Below are 21,579 nucleotides of genomic sequence, written 5' to 3'. Positions count from 1 at the left end.
ATCTCTCAGGTTTTCTTTACATGGTAGTGAGCCTAAAACTACTCAACTCTTTCTCACTGCAATCTCGTGTCTAAATTTCAAATAGTTTAAAAATGTCAAACAATAAAATCATCACAGTTCTACTACTGAAGATCCAAAGAACCCAAACTCTCAGAAGATGACGATCAGTTAGTTTTATTCAATTTCTCACGACACTGTTTACCTGCGGCTGCGTTTGGCCCGGGCTCTGGCATAAAAGGCTTCATAAGATTTGGCTTTTAGCTCCAGGGCCTTGGTAGCAAACTCCTCAGCAAGGCTAAAGTCCTGTAAGGAAGATTAACGATATATCGATACTGAAATAAAGTTTTCGAGATGAGATTTGTTTCAAAATAACACGCAAAATATTCTCAGCATGTATGTGTGTGTAAGAACAAGCCTCACATTCATCTTGCGGCGGCAGCGTGACAGGTTGAGCAGCACGCACACCCTGAGCTGTTTGAACGTCTTCAGCTCGTCTCCTGGAAACTTCTGGAGAGCTGACTGATAGGAGTGAGCGGCTTCCCTCACTTTACCTTGCTGGAAAGAAAAAAAAGAAACTCTTTCAGAAAGAACTTTGGAATATCGAATCAAATCGATATCGAGTCAATCAAATCAAATCTCATCGAGATGGAAATGTACGCTACCTTGTACAATTTATCTCCTTCTTGGATCAATTTACTGAGCAGAACCATTAAGATATCTGGCTTAGAGGTCGCCATGGCCCAGGTTGCAGGTCCTACAAACACACACACACACACACACACACACACACACACACACACACACACATGATTTAGAGTTCATGAAGGTTCATTCTGCAGGATGATGTATTGCTAATGGAAATGAACTATATGGGAGTGTGGCCATGCAGCAGTGAAGATGCTTACTGCATAACTACAACATGGTTTAATTCTTGCTGTTAAACTGAACATGCTTCATGCTTCTACCTATTTTGGCTCCCTTTTTCAGTAGAGCGATGACTGCAGAAGTGTTTCTGCAGCCGACTGCTCGATCCAGAGGGCGCATCCCGCTGCAGTCCACATGCTCCACTGACGCACCGTGATCCACAAGGTACTGCACCTGGACACGGATCAAAGCGACATTTTTCACCACTTTTATAAATTCTCTACATTACATTGCCCTCTGCAGCGGCTGCAGAACAGGTAGGACAGGTAACTGTTCTAAATTAACTAACACAATCATGGTTACTCTGGCTGTACACACCACATCTGGGTCTCCGCAGAATGCAGCCAGATCCAGAGGCGTGCGTCCATTGCGGTCTGCATGAGTTGTGGCTGCTCCTCTCTCCACAAGCTCTCTGACCAATGAGAGCTGGCCTTTTAGGCACGCCCAGCTCAGCGCCGTGAGCCCTTCTCTGTCGGTCTGTTCGAGGGAGGCTCCTGGAAACAGACAGATTCATTAGAGTCGGAGCTATTGTCAGGGTCAGTGTGATTAGAATGGGGGCTCTAAGGAAGACCTTATAAATAATGGCTACAAACACGGCCTCACTAGTCTCAGCACACATGCCATTTCTGTTAAAACCGTAAATTCCTACAGTGGAGTGTTTGATCACGAGGACAACAGATTCATTTCATATTTCTTTGTCAGGAAAGAGGAAAACACGTTTTTACAGCAGTGAGAATACTGTACAGTATCACAGCTGTCCTCTAAGATTAGCGTTTGTAGTTAAAGTATTATTGATTGGGACCAATCTCGTTTTCAAGGGTTTTTTAACATCTGAATCTCCTGATCAAAGAAAAAGTAAAAAATACTTTCTGACTGAACTGAAGTTGGACATAAACAATGTGACTGCTGGTTTAATTGCATCGCTGCAGCAACTCCTGCTGTTTTTCTGGCTGCAGAGTGCAGTGTGTGATTACCATGATCCAGCAGCAGCTGGGCAGTGCTCATGTGCCCCTCTGAGGCTGCAGTCATCAGAGCTGTTCGCCCCTGCTGGTCCACCATGTTCACCTCCACCCCCTGATTCAGAAACAACTCCACCACCTGACCGGAGGATGCAGGAGGAGGAAGACTGCAGTTATCTGCTGCAGGTATCGTGTGATCATGTGCCTGTTTGCTTTCTGGTTCCACCATACCTGCCAGTGACCCCGTCTCACGGCGCTGAAAAGTGGAGCGACACCCTGCTTGTTTCCTTGCTCCACAGCTGCCCCCTGATCCAACAACAGCCTGCAGACAGACAGACAGCCACATCCTGCTGCTGCTGTCAGAGCTGACGCAAACACACAGAGTGAGACAAGGAAAGCAGACGATTACAAACTTCAGCTCTGTAACTGAACACATGGCATTATAAAGCTGTGGTAGGTGTTAGAGAACAAACATTAAATATAGAGTTTATTTTGACGCGATGGATATTAAATGAATCCACGTCTGAGCTTTGGTAAGAAAAGTTTGCAATGAGACAGAATCACTCAGGCCTGATCTGCTCTGCTGGAGGTTTTTACTTCCCACTGTCACCAAGCGCTTTCTCACCGAGGGGACGTCTGATGTTGGGATTTTCACTCTACTACTTTAGGGTCTTTATATTACAACATAAAGGACCTCGAGATGACTACGTAAATAAAACTTCTGCATTTCTTAGGAGAACCTTTTGTTTTCAGTATAGTTTTCTATTGTGTATTTGCTTGTTTCCATTTAGTTTTTATTGCTTCAGTATAGTCGTTATTGTATCAGCTTGTTTTTCACATTTACTGTATGTTTTTATTTTTATTTATTTATTGTTTGTCTCATTTTAATTATATTTTCAAAGACTTATTTTATTGTGTTGTTTTTTGCACTTATATAATATAAATATAATAATCTTGGACAGAGGAACCAAACATGTAGACGAGTCCAAATACTTATTTGTTCTGTTTTTACTGAAGTGAACACTTTCGTCCACTAGATGCTACTAATGTAAAGTATCGTGATCAGTCATGTTGTCTCCTGCTTGCCTCTCATTAATTATGAGGTTGTGGTGGGGAAATGATCCTGCTACATCATCCGTTATCGTAAATGACCTTTTAAGCAAACCAAAGCATGTTTATGAAAACATTGTTTCCCACCACGTTCCATGTGAATTTATCACACTGATGGCGTCTGGTTGACAGAAAAACAAAGCCTGCCGTGACAGTTACACAATAGTAGTTACATGGTCATTACCTGTCTCTCCCCATAGACTGTCATATGTGTTGATCTCAGGTCTCTCCTCCCCTTCTTCATCTTCCTCTGGAAGGTCCAATAGGTATGACACCATCTACACACACACACCCGACTATGTGATTATATATTCTGTACCACACAGTGTTATACATTAAAGGTGTGTGTTTGTATCACCTCTGTGTGTCCCATGCTGGCTGCAGCAATCAAAGCCTGCTGCACTGCTTGGCTCCTGCTTGCCCCCTTCTGTCCACAGCAGGTAGTACAACTCCACTCCGCCCTCTTTAGGAGAAAGCGCAGCACCTCGAGGTGGCCTCGCTGGGCTGCGTGAACCAGCACGCACCGACCGGAGCCGTCCACGTGACCCACCTGCACCCAACGGGAGACAGACACTCAAAAACAGGGTTGGGACTCTTTCTAGGTTAAATTGCAGTGATGCCACTGACTATCAGAAAAGGTTATAAGACCAAGAATCAAAAGAAAAAGAGCAACTGAACTGCAACAGTCTCAATTTTCCCTTATTTAACATATTTCACTGTATGTATAAGGTTGGCCCCTTGCATACCACGGTGATATTTTTTTGTGCACAATTACCTTGGAACAACGCGAGAGACAGAAAACTATTACTTTTTTCAGCAAATGGTGGATCTACAAGCTACTGAATTATGGGATGTACTGCACAGAAGCCTGTGAAAATCCTGCTGTTGTCATTCTTTACATTAGCTGCAAACATCTGTCTGACACCAAACTGCACATGTGGAGTAGAACTGGTAGCTACCTTGGCTCTGTGCTGACTCAGCATTGTGACGATCTCCAGGTGACCAGCTGCAGCAGCGAATCCCAGTGCAGTCAAACCGTCATGTGACCAAGCATCCAGCTAAAAATTGAAGGTGGAATTGTGGTTGGAGTAAATCTGCTCTTGTTAACACCCAATGACGCGTCTCTATGAACTCACATGATGTTTCCTTTTTCTTACCTGTGCTCCATGATCAAGCAGCAGTGCTACGGCATCAGTGTGGCCCAGGTGAGCGTGGACACACAGCAGGGGGGCGTTGTTGAGGACATCGCTACAGTAATCCACATCAGCCCCGGCCATAATCAGCAATCTGCTCACCTGCAAAAGGAAAAGAGGAAAGTTACAGCAGAACTGTGGTGGGAAATACACTCGTGTGTGAGTATGCATTGTTACCTTGATATTGGGGGTGTAGAGGTTGCGCAGTGACGCAAGAACAGGGCTCAAACTCTGGGTGCTGTATGACAGCCACAGCCCTTGCAGAACTGAGGAGGAAACCCCTAGCTTCTTACTCAGGCCCTGGATGAGGAGAACAAATGTGACAGAAACAGTTAGACATAAAACAGTGGCATCTCATTGGTTTGTGATCTGTAAAACAATCTCCTGGTGTGGTTTCCAGCCTCTTGTATCTGCGTATGCGTGTCTAACTTTGTGTGTGAGAGCTCGCCTTGTAGATGTGCGCCTTCAGGATGTGATGCCCGAGCTCCAGTGTCTGCTGTCGGGTCAGCTTTCCTGCCTGTCTGCAGAGCCAGAAGGACAGGAGAGTGTGGCCACTCCTGGAAACAGACACACAGCTCAGTGAGAAACATCTGTCCCTGTCTTCTTCTCTCTCCATTTGTCACTCATGCCCTCTGGCTGACTGTACCTGGGATCGCAGAGGAACCGGTCATCCTGGCCCTCCTCCCTCCACATGAGCCACTCCCTGAAGGAGGTGTGGTTTAGCATCCGACTGCCGTCGCTGCGCCGCAACAGGAACGAGGAGAGCTGCTCCAGGCGCTGCGAGAACTCCGCCCACTCCAGCGAACCTCCGGCCAGGGTGCCCGCATTCACCACCTCAAACAGCTGTGCATCGACAGTATTGTATCCACTGTTAGCAACTATTAGCATGCTAGCACTAACTGAAGCACAGCTGAGGCTGAAAGGCACATCAGGAAGTTTGATGATATTTGTTCATAAAAAATATCCTGATAGCGTCACTGATTTCACAGGACGGTTCTTACAAGGTGACACAATTATACACACAATCGATGCATTTCAAGTCATTACTTCGAGGGCTTAAATCTATTCGCAATATCAAATATGGCTACATGAGGTGCTCTGTGAGTAATATCATGGTTTAATTATAACGGTGTGGTGTGAATGAGACACGGCGGGTCCAGGGATCATAGGTTTGAGCCATTTTATTCAATATTCACACCACAACACACCAACCCCTGAGTCCCCGTGTTTATAACTAGGCGGGCGTGATGAAGGATGCCGTGCAGGTGCCTCCGCCCTCCCTGCACGACACCGCAGACCACGCCCCACCACAAACGGTGATAAAGATGACAGAGGAACATTGTACAGTTCCCTGAAGGAGGGACCAACAATCAATTTTGAGCCAGCGGGGGAAGAATATGTTGTCAGTATTGCTAATGCTCACTAGAGTTATTCGTTGTGTATATTTGTTAAACAGTCATCTTCACTGAAGAATCTCGTGTATGTGTGCTCACAACATTCAGTAGTGTTACAAACGTTACTTCCACTAAACTCATCATGTTCTGAGTCCACAGTATACTACATAAAGTTTACCAGCGTGAAAATGCTGGTGTGCTATGCTACAATCACGCTGGGGACCACAGCCCACAAATTACTAAATTACTCCAAACTTGTTGCCTTTGAAATGGTTGTTTTAAGCCTGTGAACACTCAGTCAGCTGCCATCCTTAAAACAACTTTGCTGTGTCAAGATGGCAGAAGAACAGCAATAAGACAGAATCACTCTACAACTGATTGGCGTCAAGTCAGCAATTATATGCAATGTTTTTATGCTAAAACGAATAACTATGATAAATGTACTACCTGCAGTCAATTACTGATTTTTCCTAGTTGCAAGGAAGCTGCTGTCCTGTTTTTACTGCGACTGAGCCTTTACCTGCTGGTCAGTCAGCGGGTGCAGCGACGCCACAGTAACGTTGAGTAAAGGTAGAACTCTCTGGAAGGACGACTGGGTGGGAAAGCGCATGTTGAGCTGCAGCAGGTAAACCTCTGCTAGACTCACAGGAACCACCTGCACACACACACACACACACACACACACACACACACACACATTAAAAGCCTTTTCAGTACATCAGATGAGCTACAAAGAGTGCACACATTTGTGCTTCATGGTTACACATCAGTATCTCTTTGTTTACATTTAAAATGCCACGCCCACTTCCCTCCGCAGTGTCTAATTATTTAAACTAACATGCTCTCGCTCTTGTACGCTTCAGTTATTTCAGCTGACATTTATATTATGTTTACACTGAAACGTAAACAAGTCACAGAATCACTGCTAGTAAACCTTTTGGCAAGTTCAGGGTCGACTGAAACTGATGTTGGTGATGTTGTGTCTCACACGCTGAGTTTCAGAGACTGTCCCTTTCACAAAGTTGTTGGACATAAAATTCAATGACTGAAACTAATTTTAAAATAAAATGTAGACAGAACAGTCAGTCCCTTTAAATACATTTACTCAAATGCTGATATAATCTCCAAGAGCCAACTGTGACGGACATTTTTCCAGCGGTATGGCACAGTAACTGACTGAATGTGTCTATAGCTTTTTAAACAGTAGCACACACTAAATATTTCCAGTATGGGGAAGATTAGTAACTGTCCTGTATTTTGGCTAAACAAATCTGGTAAAAATGACAAGCAGACAGTAGAGAAAATAATTTTTGCCCTCCATGTGGAGTTGAACACTTGATTTATTTCATCCGTGTTTAAATGAAAGTGCTTTAATCTGTGTCGATTATACTTCAACTGTCAGTTACTCCTTTAGTCTAGTTTGTAGCAGTCTCGACTTTCTTCAGGACTTTATTTGACCTTCTTTCCCCATCTCACCTTGAAGCTGGAGCTCTTCAGAACGAGGTATCCGCCCTCTATCAGGTCCAGGATCAGTTTTAAATAGAGATATGAGCCTCTGCTCAGGCTCTTCAGGTGGCTGATCAGTTTGGACAGCGCAGTGTTATCGAGGCGGCCATTGCTCAGTGACACATTGCTTTGGATCTCAGTGCTGCTGTGGATACGCTGCATCAGGTAACCCTGAGAAAAGACAGACCGATGCAGTACAGATGTGCAGACAGACAGAGAAACTCACAGAAAGGTGTAACTTACCTGCAGGTCCTGGTCTATGGCGCTATTCTCATCCATTCGGTCTAAAGAGATGCGGTGAAAGGGCAGAGAATGAGTGATGTCCTGATTGAATAAAAACACAAAGAAACAGATTTTGTTAGTTCAGAAAAAGTTTTGTTTATTAGCCTGTGTGCTGCTCACAGTAATTTGGCAGCACAGATAGTATTTGCTTCAGAATAATATGATTTTAATCATATTCAGAAGGTTCCAAACTGATAAGAGATATTCAGTTAACACTGGTAACAATGACAGAAACCAACACAACTCAAAATAGTCCCCCTTGTTTGTATGTTTATGCTCTCTTCACAATGCCGGGAACCAAGGACCCACTGCACTGGCATAGAGTCTTTCTCCTTTAAAGCCTTTCACATGTGTTCATCTCTCATCTATGGAGCTGCCAGTTCTGGATTTGTATGGCAGATGTGTATCAGGCTCCACAGTGCTGTGACCAAAAGGCCCACTAGAGGACATCGGGCCCTGAGACAGCCCTCATGAAGTCTGTTTCTGATTGTTTGGTCAGAAACATTCACACATGTTCTCATCCTCTTCAACCCTGTGCAGGTCTCCTACAGTCTCCTGGAATCTCTTCGATGTTCTTGAGACTGTGCTGAAAGACACAGCAAACCTTGCAGGTATGGCACGCATTGGCAGGAGCCGGACTACCTGTGTGACCTCTGTAGGGTCCAGGTATCACCTCATGCTACCAGGTGACCCCAGTCAAATGCAAAAGTAGTGAAAAACAGTCGGAAAAGATGAGGAGGGAAAAATGTCTGTGTCCTCCAGTTGTAAAACCATTCCTGTTTTGGGGGTTGCCTCATTGTTGCCCCTCCAACGCACCTGTGTGCTCTTTTGTTCCCATTTCACGGCCACCTTTGGGATTTTACACTTCTGTGTGTTTGTGACTTGTGTTTACCTGCTGACTGGTCCTGACAGTGGTAATGACCTTCAGCCAGGAAGGAAATTTCTGGATGGTTCGGGATAGAAAGGAGGTCAGCGTGTCTCCGTAGTCCGGCCGGTGGAACTCTGCCTCGTTTAGCCCATCAATCAGTACAATAAGGCCCGCCCCTTCTACATGCAGTTTATTTTCTGGAAAGCAAACAAAACAAACTCACATTGCATCACTGCACATCAGTTAATGTGCCACAGTTTACCGAACACAAGCTAGCAGAATGTAGTAGAAGCTGTACCTCTGTAGAGAGCATCGAGCGGTTCTAGTATTCCTTTCTGAAGGGCAGAGATCGGATCCTGGATACAGGAGCGCAGACTGAGCATGCTCTGGAGCTGTGGCGCCCGGTGCAGTAGTTCACGATAGGCGGCCAGCTGAGGTGCGCTACTTAATGTAGCCGCCATGTTGTGGACAAACTCCGGAACGAGACAGGTGTGGCAGTTATCGGCCTGACAGAAGTGATATGAGACGACCTACAAAACAGAGGCAGAAGAAAGTCGGTGAATCATCTGTATCATCAGTAAAAGTTTGCTGAGGTGGATTCACACGCTGGCCTTTTAGCTTGAGAGACTAAGTGATCATTCATTATACTGGTTGGTGTTACAGCAGCCTAATTCATGTGGGTCTTTTATGGTCATTTCCACTGCTGCACGCAAGCAGCCTACAGAAAATTATGAAAGGCACAATGGGTCATCTTTGATTAAAAAGTAGAAAGAGATTGTTATGTTGGAAGTCCCCTTCTCCCCCATCCTGGGAAATCTGAGAGATGCTTTGCATTTTAGCAAACTAGAAAAGATTACATTCACCCTGCGTGGGTCTATGGCCAAATTTTTTAAGATCTGGCAACCCTTTTTTGACCATGTTCAGACGTTGCGGTCCCGCAAGGCTCCCAATTAGCCAGCTCAGACTTTATTCTATTTTATTTTATCTTATGTTTAAGTATATGGACTCTATTGTGCCTGCGCTTTATGATGGCATTTACTTACCTACTTTATACATATTTCCTTTCTCTTACAGATTTGACTTATCTCTACAACTAAGCTGACCACTCATGTTTGTGTTTTTTTTTGTGTTTTTTTTTGTTTTTTATTTTTTTCTTGGTTTGTTTGTTTTGTTTTTTCTGTGTCTGTGTGGGGGTGTGGGCTCTGAAACTCTCCACATCTCTCTTGTACACCCAGGAACTGTTATCTTGTACTCCAGGGTTTACTATTCGTATTATTAGATTGGACCCTTTCTTTTTTCTTTTTGTACACCCACTGGTACTCCTATAATTATGAGGTGGGAGTGTATGTTTCATATTGTTTTATGTTCTTCAAAAAGAAAACTGCATATTGTTCAATTTGTCTTTTGTAAAAATGGATGCAGAAAATTTAATAAAAATATCTGAGGAAAAAAAAGTAGAAAGAGGAATGAAGTAGGGATACTACCTGTCCCGCGAGCCTCCTCAGCGCCTCCTCCTGTCTCCTCCTCATTTCTGGTGTGCCTGGACAGCTTTCTCCTGATCCCCCTTCATCTCCTCCTCCACCTCTTCCCAGGGAGTCGTGGGAAAAAGTCTCCACATCTGGGAAATTCAAACATACAAACGTGTCATTCGTTCTGAGCAGCTGTTGCCTTCATTAACTGCATGATTTTACATTGTTTTTCTGATGCCTGGCTCAGCTATGGGTCCAGCTACTGGCCCTGTGGATTTTATTGGGTTACATATGATGACTCTGTTACTCTGAGTGAATTTAAGTACATAAACATTTTTGTCTAAACTGGTCAAAGACACTCAGAGCCTCGTCTTGGCTGTGTGCTTTGGCTCTTTATCTTGCTGAAAGGCTACACAAGAAATGAACTTTCTGATACGCAAACGCAACCTGAAGACAGTTTAACTCTTGCAGACATTTTTTCTTTGGTTCTGCTAATAGCCACATGATGTCTCTTGTACAATACAGTTTACAGAGCTGTGATCTTTTCCTCTTACGTTTGTTTATGGTCTGGCTGCTAGAAGCATTTGGCCACATACGGTTTCCATGACAACTAAGTGCCACCAAGCGAGCAATGATGGCTGTTTTGCCAAATCCCATGTTGCCGATGATAACCGCGCCCCGGCTGGTTGCTGGGTCATCACTGCGGAGGCAGGTGTCCATTTCTTGGAAGAGCCACTCCCTGCCGGTGAAGAGCCAATCAGATGAGAGACCAGGAACCTCAAAGTGAAGCGGCTTCAGGTTCAGAGAGGGAGTGAAACGAACTGCTGGAAGAGAGGGAAGAGAGGAGCGCGTGTAATACTGCCATTTAGAATAACTGCATCTCAGGATGTTTGGCACCATGTGTGCATTCACCTCTGTGGTCCTGTTGACTACGAATCCCAGAATTCTGTCTAGGCATTCTGAGGGAGGTCCTTGAAGGGATGTGTCTCTGCTGCTCATCAAGATAAGCCAGGTCTTCAAGGTGGGCCGAACTAGTGGCTAAAGAGAAATAAAAAAAATATAAATAATGCTGTAATAAGACTGCTGCAAAATAACTGACATAATGTGCTTTATAGAGATGCTAAGTTGGTTATAGAAAACTAAATTAAGAGCCGTTTGTAGATATATTTTTTTCCTCTGAAGAAACTCCAAAGTTTAAGTTAGCTATGGTGAATGTGTCCTTACTACTTGGTACAAACAGGTCTGGCACTTTGGTAAACCGATGCATTCACGTTCTTGCCAAAGGTTAGACGAGAATATTCTTATAATTCTTGTTTTTGTTAAAGGAGGACACAGCTAGGAGAAATTAGTCAGTATAAAAGATGGATGTAGCCAACATGATGTCACCATCTGCTTTGTGAATTCAATTCAATTTCAATTCAATTTTATTTATATAGCGCCAAATCACAACAAAAGTCGCCTCAAGGCGCTTCATAGATACAGAGAAAAACCCAACAATCATATGACCCCCTATGAGCAAGCACTTTGGCGACAGTGGGAAGGAAAAACTCCCTTTTAACAGGAAGAAACCTCCAACAGAACCAGGCTCAGGGAGGGGCGGGGCCATCTGCTGCGATTGGTTGGGGTGAGAGAAGGAAGACAGGATGAAGTCTTTTTATGCAGCCTAGAGCTATATATATGTAGAGTCATCAGCTAGACTCTTTGGCATATAATTGCAGCCAGCTCTTGTTTTACATTCTATGGACTCATATAGTTCCTAGACTTTAAATCTCTTTTAAAACTGTTCTTATTGTTCAGTTACCATTAACATACCTCCACAAATATACTCCACAACAGTCAGAAATATTTAAACACTCTCAGTAACAAATATGTTACAACAATTTAACAAGTTAATCTAACATAACACCAACCAACCAAAAGTACTCATGTATCTTCGAGCTTGTATGAAGACAAACGTGTTTATAGCTTTTGAACAGATTTCCGTATCTGTTGTTAGCAAAGCAAACAGGCAGGATTAGTCAGATTTCAGTATCTTGACAGTTCCTATAAAGTTGATATAAAACCTAACAATGGACTAATACAAGTTAAAAACTTTAACTTTCCCTGGCTGCAAACACAAAGCTGTGAGAAACCTACCAGAACTTTTGTCTTAATGACTCCAGTAACAATCCTGTTGCACTGCAGAGAATACGAGTGCAGGCTGTGCCTTGTATCCTGTGTGTCACTTCCTTCCTTCCCCAAAGTGCTCATGACTTTTAGCTTTTATTGAAACAGGAGAAGGAGAAGAGGAAAAGGAGAATGGGCTCTGAACACGTTACCCAGGCACCATCTCCAGTTTTCAGCTTGTTGCCTTTTATCAGCAGTTTATAAACTACCAATGACGAGCTTGTTAACACACCTGCCTGTGTACAGATGGAATAAACCAGAAACTTGAAAGAAACCAGACAGTCTTAATAGGTGATCTTTTTAAGGTGTTAAGGATTCTGTATTAATATCTGCCTGTGCCTCAGTTATGTCTCTGGTGAAGTATGGCCTGGATCCAGGACTGTGATTTTCTATGTGTGCTTCTGAAACACTGTCTTTAACTCTCTGTGTCTAACTGTAGCCCTAACCTGTACATGTTATTTTGGATTAAGCTAAAACTGACTTCTCTCTAAATAGATGTGCACAATTAGAATGATTATTTCCTTTGTTCTCAGACTGCCAAGACTTGGAGCGACTTTTTATGTTTTTACATAAAGGTGAAGTTTTTTTTAAAGACAGATTATAAACTAGAGAAAAAACTGTGTTTTAATTCCTCACTACTGCGTGCACGTGATCCAATCACACTGCAAAGTATCCTGGCAGGTTTTTATAATAACAGCAACATTAAAAAACTAATTTTATGTTTTATTCAGTTTGATGCAAAATGAATGAACGTGCCCATAAAGTCATCCGTGTCACTTATTAATAATATAGGAATCTTTTTCTAACTGTCGCCCCCATAATTCACTGCAATTGTTTGTATATTTGTATACAAATTTGAATACAAGTGCGTTGCGTATGCACTGGGACACACTCTGAATTCACTTTTGCAGAGCAGAGGGGTGCACTATGAAGCCAGATTATGGGCTTAGTGAGCTGTGCTGAGTTTAACCCTTTAAGACCTACCATAGAACCAAGTCCGCCAGAGCTTATATTATATTTTTACATGCTGTGGAGCCATTTTTGGGAGCATTTCAAGTTGCTATACATCAATACAACCATTACAGCCTAGATTTTAATAATATGTATGAATTAAGTGCATAGTAATTACATAAATTGCAAAAAAGTGCAATAAACTACAAAAAAATTGAAAATCGTTTTTGTTTTTTTAACATATATTTCTAGTTAGAGAAATTTAAGAGGCTTATCCCTCAAAACTGTAAATACAAAAAAGTTGCACAAAATAGTTTCCCACCACAGGAAATTTATTTTGAGTGCCTTCATAGTTTTATTTTTGAAATACACCAATTTTTATAAACTGCAGGAAAAACGAAAATAAATGTTATAATGCAAATTTGCAAAAAAGCAGCATATGCATCAAAATAAACTATTTCCAGCAGTGCAATATGAGTCCTAAGCATCCCAGAAACCACACAGAAAGTCATAAAGTCAAACATAACTTTTAAAAACACCAGTATAGGCTCATTGAGGCCCGGAGGGTAAAAAACTACATTTTCCGCGAAAATGACGTCACTTCCGGTTTCGGGCAGGTCATGGCGGACATGCGATAGTTCGCGCTGACGTCTATTCCAACATAGGAAGTGTTATGAACAGCTGATCGGATCGGCAAAGCGTGTTTCTGGAATATTATGTTTTTGTTGCTGCAAGTGCTTTTTATGTAGTTTTTGCAAAGCTATATGTGGAAGGAAACCGTGACCTAGATCAAGCTGATGGCATAAGATGTAAGTACATCTCCTCCAGTTTCATATGCAAAAAAAATTATTGCGCTAGCTCACGTGGTTGCAGAGCTACCGGGATTTAAAAATAGTTACGCAAAACAGAGCATGCCCGCTCCGACCGGCTTTAAAGGGTTAAACTGAGTTCCCTGTCCTGCCGCTGGCTCTCTTTTTACCAAGTTTTCTTTTAAGATTTGGTCTAAAATGAAATTATCTGTAAGCAATCTGCAAAATTATAGATTCTTTTATATGTGGAGCTTGTTCAGCTGGACTTTTATGGTTGGTTGGTGTCAGCCAGTTACTTGTGACTTTTCTAGACCACACTGACTATAAATATCTGGTAAAATGCAACAGAACCTCAAACTGTGCTGAAAGGCAAAAAAGGCCACATCGCATTCATCTGCCATCTTACCAGCAACCGAATTAGGGCGAGGCATGAAGTAGAGGGGGATGGAATGGGTGGAACCTGAAGACTGGGTGAGGCCAGCGCCTCGATCTGGGTGGAGTTTGTTTAGGCTGTAAGTGGAGGCAGCCATGCTGTCGTCCACCCTATATAGAAAACCCTCATTTCTGCTTCCTGACGCTACCACACTGGTAGACGAAGTGGACGCCACCACTGGTCGACCCGCCTGCTGCCACAGGTTGAGACTGCTGCCATGGTAACATTCTCCTGCATACTTAGCGCCGTCATCCCTCTCTGCAGCTGAGTCAGCAGAATAGCTAGTCAGCGTGGCTGAAAATTAGAGTGAAGGGGAAACAGGGGGCATTAGCAACAAGAGCTGGTTGTTTAATGGCCCATTTGAAGACAACCGCCCCTTACCTATGATCCCACTGTCTCTGCTCTCCAGTGTTGAGGTGGGGGAGGTGACGGAGGCGTGGTTCGGGGAGGCGTGCTTGTTGTTACTACTGCCTTCAGCACCAGTGGGAGGGTGCAGTGTGGAACTGGGCGAGGTGTTGCTACTAGCCAGACTGGAAGAAGGAGACATCCTCTGTGGGAAAGGCAAAAGAAAAATTATTGTGCATTATAGGTATTAATATTATATCGTACAGTTCTCATTCTTATAGTTATCATGTGTCTGTATAAGTTAGCATTTTTTGGCAAAACATCTTTAAATATTCAAATAGAAACACAGTGGATGGATGAAATAGATTTATCAGTGGAACGAGACTTACCACAACCTTGATAAAACATCGTACGGCAGATTCACCGTTAAATCTCTGAACCTAAGAGCGTTTGATCATTTAGGTGGAACAAAAGCGTGTATGTTACTTACCTGCCCATCCTGAGCATGGTAAGGGGAGCCTGGCTCTCCACTGACGACCTTTTCTCCAAGCAGAAAACCAAGCCTCGTCATCAGGGCGTCAGCTGCCTCATCTACTGAGGGGGGTGGTCCTAACTCCTCATCTTCACCTAACGAGTGAAGAAAAGGGAATACTATGCTGATGATGTCATCTGACTGTTGACTGTGACATGTGAAACAATGGAGACCGTATACCTTCATGTATTATAATCACATTATATTTTTTCAGTAATGTAGCGACATAAACCATTAGTGAAAAATATAATTCCAGTTGCAATTATGCCAGTACTCGTGTTACAAAGATTTCAGTTTGTGTGCAGCAGAAGGAGAACGATGAAGTCTACAGCTATGGACATTCATTTTATTTTTATGGCACAAAGGGACGAGAGCGTGATGATAACGTTGAATCTGCATGCAGGACAGAAACAACTGGATTATACTGGTGGCAAGATTTGAGCTTTTTGCAAGCACAGACAACATGCTAACGCAAGGCTAGCGAAAAACCTAGCGTGATGAGCAGGGAGAGGATGAGCTTCAACAGAAGACAAAGCAGTGATGAGCAGTCAGCCTCTGTTTCTACCTGTTCATAGTAGAATCACTGTGATGATTGTTTTCAGGTCTCTCATACGCTCATACATATTCCATGTGTGTCCACCGTCCGTATTTGTGTCCATATGGGGATTTGTGTTGGTGTGTGCGACTGTAGTGATTCCACTTCCATCACTTATCGAATCGATTCCTTATTGATTCTCAATGGCGTCACCACCATCGCCGAGCAGCTTATCAAACACATTACATTTGTGCAAATGAATTGCATGCTGGGTGATTACATTTTTTTGCATGTTGGAGGTATGTCCCCTCTTTCTTGCCATCTGGGTGTTCTGTATTACACAGAACACTTTTCTAATCCAGCACACATTACATTACTTTCGTGTTTCTCCATAAAATGACCTGAAACACAGTCTCATGATTACCAGCCCCACACACCAACACAAATCTTTCTCTTAGTATGTAGGTAAGAACACAAAGCAAAGATGAAAACCAGCACAAAGAGACTTTAAAACATGAAGGTAGAAATGCAGGCTGTAGCCTGACAGCTCATCAGATTGTTATCTGTTGAAGTTCAGGGTCTGGCTGCTGGGCTGGGGTCAGCATATGCTCAGCATAAAGCTGCCTCAATGACAGGTTTCTACTGGCAACCTGCTAAAAAGTCCCAATTTGATGTGCTGGGTTCAAGAGTAGACACTGTTATAAGTCCATCCAATCAGAAGAAATTATAAAAATAGAACAATTCAGAGAATCTCACACACGCTGCAACTCACTCAAAGCACATGCAAAACAGTGATTGATGTTGCTATTAATGTATTCACTATCATGACCTAAATATGCCAAGAGCACTGCACACACACACACACACACACACACACACACCAAGACAAGAATGTAAGCCGCAGCATGAAAGCTCCGACTCTGTTTCTCTCTCTCTGTAATTACAGCTTTAAACTGCTGACTGCTGGTGAAGAATCAGACACACACACACACACACACCAAAAAAAGCCATCCAACACAAAGCACATGTGTGTGTGTACGTGTGCACATACATGCGTGTGTGTGGTCAGTCAATGACAGGGTGTGTGAGTCGTTTTTAGCAGAAGAAAAATAAAATGGAAAGATCAGATACAGAGCGCGCAGACATTTCCATTTCTGCTTTCTTAACTAGTTCAGCTTCTGATTGCTTCTCCTGTCTTTCCTCCCTTCCTTAGGAGCCTTCCTCTCCCTTTGTCGTCCCTTCTTCTCTTCTTTCTTTGTGTATTTCTTCTTTTTTCTTTCCTCCTTTCCATTCTTACGTTCAGCTTTTCTTTCTGTCATAGTTTCTCTCTTCTTCTAACCATTTGTTTTTCATCTCTCCTCCAGTTTCTTTCCTTACTTTCCCTCATTAGTCTGCCTTCTTTTGTTCCTTTATTTCTTCCGACTTTCTTTTCACCCTTTGAGTTTTCTCTGGTCCCATCTTTCTTTTGTTTTTCCTTCCTCCGTTTTTTCTTTTCTCTCTTCCCTCCCTGATTTCTTTCTTTTTCCCTCATGTACTCTCTTTACTTCCTTTCTTCCTGAACCAGAACAACTTTCTGCTGTAACAGAATCCTAATATAGAAACTCTAACATGTTTCTGTCAGTAAAATGATGCAATCATTTCCAAAGCTCTGGAGCAGTCTGAAAGTGTCACTATGATTCTGCTTGTTAACTGCACCTCTGACTTCCTGTAACATTCAGTGAATAAAATGATGAACAGCACCAAGAGCATAATCCTGGGGCAAGGATGTTTAGATAAATTAGAAACTCAGAGCTTTGTAAACTGGGATTAGCATGCGTTTTAGCTGATCTAAGCACAAGTGAATGGATACAGGTAAAGGTGCAAATGCAGTCCACATAGTTGAGATCTGATTGGTCAGATCATTTTGGTCACATAATGCATTTTTAAATGAAGAAAGACGTCCTTTCTTTGATGTTATTTTCTGTTTTCAGTTATGGTTTGGATAAGTGACAGCAACAGAACAAGCTGGTTATATTTTTGGGAAAGTATGGTGGCTAAAATGGACCCTGTGAACTCTCTGAAGAACAATAATAATAATAATGCTAATACATTTTATTTAAAAGGGGCTTTGAAGACACCTAAGGACACTTACCAATAGAATAAAACACATAATATAACAATGACAACAAAGAACAATAAAAAAGCAAAAGGCACAAGATAAAATAAACAAAAAATGAGTTCACAGTGAATATGCAGATTTGAACAGATGGGTTTTGAGTTGGGATTTAAACTGGGGGAGAGAACCAATGTTTCCTATATTTGGGGGCAGAAAGTTCCACAGCCTGAGAGCAACTGAAAGCTCTGCTTCCCATGGTGGTGAGGCGGACAGAAGCCACAGCAAGCTGGATAGAAGAAGATTGAAGTGAGCGAGCAGAAGAAGTAGTGCTTAACAGGTCAGAAAGGTGAGGAAGAGCAAGGTTATGAAGGGCCTTGAAGGTGAGCAGAAGAACTTCTCTTGAATTTCACAGGGAGCCAGTGAAGCTCCTGAAGAACGGGGGTGATGTGCTGGTAGGAGTTCTGGTGATAATGCGGGCAGCAGAGTTTTGAACCAGTTGAAGCTTGTGGAGGGATTTTTGGGGGAGACGATGTAAGAGAGAATTACAATAGTCAATGTGGGAGGTAATGAGGCTGTGAACAAGACTATTAACCACCTCACAGAGAGCCTGACACAAAGTCCTGAGGGCAAACTCAGTCTAAGGAGTTAGCTGTGACTACATCAGCCAACATTACTTAACCAAACAGCCTTGTGAGAGGTCCTGACTTCATTTTAACAACATCATTCAGTGTCACAGTAAGTACCTTGGGTTTTCTAAAGGCCATTAGTATATAACTTAACTCATTTCTACATTGTAACATCTGTTTGGAAACCAATCTGATCTGTCTTTAGTTCTTTGCGAAGATATAAGACATACGTTTCTCTCCCTTATTTCAGAAAAAAAACCTCTTACAAAGTGAAAACACAAAAGAGAAATGAAAGCAGCAGCTGAGGCAGCTGAAGCACGCTAAATTGTGGTAAATGTGAATATCTGCAGTTATTAATGGAAAGGATGAAGATGCTCAAGTGTATACGCTGGAGTACACAAAACCAACAGTGAACAACTTGAGGCTAGGACACAAGATACGTCTGCTGAGGAGGAGGAGTCACCACATATCGATATATAGCGATATAATACTTTGTCAAAAATGCACATAATCACGTTCCTTAACTAAAAGGACAAACTTTCCTGCTCTGGCATAGAAAGACATGTGAGCCTTGTGGACACCTGCATAGCTGAAAAAATAACAAAGCTGCAGTTCTTCAAACAGCCACTTGGGGCTGACTGTAAAATCATAGCACCGATAAACATGTTTACAGGCGAGTTTTTTTCTAACCTTTCTGTTCATAAAAAACAAACTGTTTTAGATTCCTTTGCTTACACGCTTGGAACTACATACTAATGAGACATTAAATGGCATCACCGGGTTTTTGCCAGCTTGAGTAGCTCGACTCATTTTTGGGGGGAAATGTAGAAAATACTTTTTTTAGGCTAAATTTAAAGGGAAAAATATATTTTCGCATACTATTTGTACAAAATCTGAAAAAAAATCAAACACAATTACAGATAACAGATTAGAGTAAATTTAAAAAATATAGTATTTGACTGATAAAACAAGAATTTCTGGCCATAGAGAGATCCATCACTCTCACCTTCCTCCTGTCTCCTTCCTCTTCGATCTCTCTCCACTCCTTGGATCGGACAATCCCCCCAATCGCGACACAACTGCGAACTCTCCTCGTGAGAGTGACAACAGCAAACGTGCAACAGCAAGCGCCGCAGGAGGGACGAGGTGTGGTTGACGAAGCCCCCCGCAAACACACCTCGACCACAACCGCAGCCATTCGCCGGCCCCCACGGGTGACGGACGCTGGAGCGCCCGTGGCAACACCACTTGGCTCTGGAGCGGGCGCATGCTTTCAAAATAGCCGCCGTGCAGTCCATGGCTAGCTGTCAGCAGGACTCTGATTGGTTCACAGTACTTCCATGTAGGGGGCAGAGTAAACTAAGTCAGCTGAAGTTGTGCTCTTCTCCCTCTCCATTAAGTTTTGTTGGTGAAAATGTGATGACATCATGATCCCGTCTTCTTCACTTTGGTATCGAGCTCCTCCTTCTCCAGAGTACACAAAGGAGAGGGGGAGAAAAAGATGAAGGAGGTAGAAGTGAAGTGATAAGAAGAGGAAGAGACTCTCCGGAAAAAGAAAAAAAACACACCAGAGGTGCTCCGACTTTTCAGGCTGAGTGACTGCGGGACAATAAAACAAGCAAATCCAGTGGTAACAGATGAACTTCTTTGTTACTCTTCAGAGGTGAAACAGCAATCTGCATACATGAGAAGTGCTCTAAAGTTGACTGCAACTCACACAAACCTGGGAAATGCATTTCCACTGGTTATTGTCCTTTGTAGCCAGAAAAATGAAAGTCTTTCTCATTCACAGGTAGAGTCCCAGAAAACAGAGTAACAACTAAAGCATCCAGTGCAAAAACAAGCAAAAAAGCCCACAACAATCCTCTCACATACGGTACGCTCTTAGGTCAGAACACACAAAAAAGAACACTTCTAAGTGTGCAAAGCCTCTTTCTCCACCAGCAGAGCCTCCGTATCTGGTCTGAAAGACGACCTCCCTCGTCCGACTGCACCGCAAATCAAAACCTCCCCTCCTCCAACCCCCAAAAAGAAAAAAACCCACACAGGAGAGAAACAGAAAGCCTGCAGGAGGAGCTGAACCGAGAGCGTAATCTGTTACATGTCGAGAAGCACGAGGAAAGTTTAGAAAAACAGTTCAGCCTTGTCTCTTCTAAAAGAAGGAAAAACGCGCAGAGACAGAACAATTTCCGAAAAGCAGCAGAGCAAAGAAATGCTGCAATTAAAGTGAAACTCTTTCCAAGAACAGAGGAGAGTGCGCCCACAAATCACAGTGAACATGGAAGACTGTAATCCACTTTAGACCAAGAAATGTGGAAAATGTATAAAAAAAACTAGTTAAATTGAAACAAATATTATTTAAAATGTGATTTTATGAAAGAGTGCAGAAAAAACGGGTTTAAATTTAAGACTTGAAGGAAAGATTTAGGCTGAAATTTGTGGAAGAACGAATAAAAAACACAAAAAGCTGGTTTATGATTCTATAATGTCTCCAACTTTTACCTTTGACCTTTTGTTGTTCACCTAGAAATAGTTTTAGTGCAACCTAAAACATTTAACAGGTTACATTAATACCTTATAGGTAACATATAGATGTACAGAAAAATGAAACTACTAGAGATAGTGTATCTAAAGCATTATCCACTCATCTTAGAACTTTATTACACTATTTATTTTTTTATTTAGTTTTCTAAAAACATACAGAGTAAGAACCTTTTGTAAAGCCACAGTTTAAAACACAGACAGTCAGAAACTAGCTCAGCAGAGCATTTACAAGCTGTAGTTGGTGGAGACCAAAAGCAGAGGTAAGCCAGAAGCCCAAACTCGGATATCAGAGTTGCTTTTTACTGAAGATGTGGAGTGGGTCAAAGTCGGAGCTCTGACCCACTCCACGATCGTGGATCACGACAGCACAGAGGACGGGGGAAGCCTCTGTGATGTCACCCACTGGACTGTGAGGTCCTGCTATCAAGGCTCGAGTCAAACATTTTTACCATGAGCATCTCTTTGAAAGCCAGATGTGAAACAATAACCTCCTCTGATTGAATAATCATTAGCAAATAAGCTTGGACGATATGTTATCAGTCCAACAACCGATGACAGGCGATATATTCGCGCAGGCACTGACATTTTGATGGGCGGAGCCATGTAATCATGCATGGACTAATTTTCACGTTTAGAATTTATACGTTTTGTTTGTTGAGGGAATATTTTACCTTCTTTTCTTGTTTGTTTCAGTATTAATATAGCTACGTTTTGGATTATTCATTCATTCATTTCTTTGTTTGAGATTCACCAAATCATACAAAAGACTTAACATTACGACAGATTTTTTTGTGCTGGCTGGAAGAGACATTTTGATTTTTAAATTACTTTTTGTCTA

General features: G+C 42.5%; 1 protein-coding gene across 3 annotated transcripts in view; it reads right to left on the bottom strand.

Moving 5' to 3' along the window:
* Positions 1 to 21,579, bottom strand: part of tanc2a (tetratricopeptide repeat, ankyrin repeat and coiled-coil containing 2a) — a 51,780-nt gene that overhangs the window by 3,862 nt on the left and 26,339 nt on the right. The window contains exons 1-26 of one of the 3 annotated variants that reach the window (XM_087837204.1): positions 19,204 to 20,170; positions 14,900 to 15,036; positions 14,446 to 14,614; positions 14,038 to 14,358; positions 10,618 to 10,743; positions 10,260 to 10,529; positions 9,721 to 9,854; positions 8,535 to 8,766; positions 8,261 to 8,433; positions 7,330 to 7,410; positions 7,057 to 7,257; positions 6,101 to 6,235; positions 4,833 to 5,029; positions 4,635 to 4,743; positions 4,364 to 4,486; positions 4,151 to 4,288; positions 3,953 to 4,051; positions 3,352 to 3,543; positions 3,178 to 3,271; positions 2,115 to 2,248; positions 1,899 to 2,022; positions 1,243 to 1,418; positions 966 to 1,098; positions 663 to 754; positions 421 to 555; positions 203 to 303 (exon numbers count right to left, since the gene is read on the bottom strand). In XM_087837204.1, the coding sequence (XP_087693330.1) occupies positions 203 to 303; positions 421 to 555; positions 663 to 754; positions 966 to 1,098; positions 1,243 to 1,418; positions 1,899 to 2,022; positions 2,115 to 2,248; positions 3,178 to 3,271; positions 3,352 to 3,543; positions 3,953 to 4,051; positions 4,151 to 4,288; positions 4,364 to 4,486; positions 4,635 to 4,743; positions 4,833 to 5,029; positions 6,101 to 6,235; positions 7,057 to 7,257; positions 7,330 to 7,410; positions 8,261 to 8,433; positions 8,535 to 8,766; positions 9,721 to 9,854; positions 10,260 to 10,529; positions 10,618 to 10,743; positions 14,038 to 14,358; positions 14,446 to 14,614; positions 14,900 to 15,036; positions 19,204 to 19,495 (4,118 nt within the window). In that variant the 5' untranslated portion in view covers positions 19,496 to 20,170. Of the gene's footprint in view, positions 1 to 202; positions 304 to 420; positions 556 to 662; positions 755 to 965; positions 1,099 to 1,242; positions 1,419 to 1,898; positions 2,023 to 2,114; positions 2,249 to 3,177; positions 3,272 to 3,351; positions 3,544 to 3,952; positions 4,052 to 4,150; positions 4,289 to 4,363; positions 4,487 to 4,634; positions 4,744 to 4,832; positions 5,030 to 6,100; positions 6,236 to 7,056; positions 7,258 to 7,329; positions 7,411 to 8,260; positions 8,434 to 8,534; positions 8,767 to 9,720; positions 9,855 to 10,259; positions 10,530 to 10,617; positions 10,744 to 14,037; positions 14,359 to 14,445; positions 14,615 to 14,899; positions 15,037 to 19,203; positions 20,171 to 21,579 lie in introns of those variants that run through there. The other 2 variants (XM_087837205.1, XM_087837206.1) reach the window with 2 other exon arrangements.

This window comes from Neolamprologus brichardi, unplaced genomic scaffold (genome assembly GCF_056152115.1).
Source record: "Neolamprologus brichardi isolate AB-2024 unplaced genomic scaffold, ASM5615211v1 NODE_ptg000031l+_length_7269946_cov_1, whole genome shotgun sequence".
Lineage (NCBI taxonomy): Eukaryota > Metazoa > Chordata > Actinopteri > Cichliformes > Cichlidae > Neolamprologus > Neolamprologus brichardi.
This window is presented reverse-complemented; position numbering and strand designations above follow the sequence as displayed.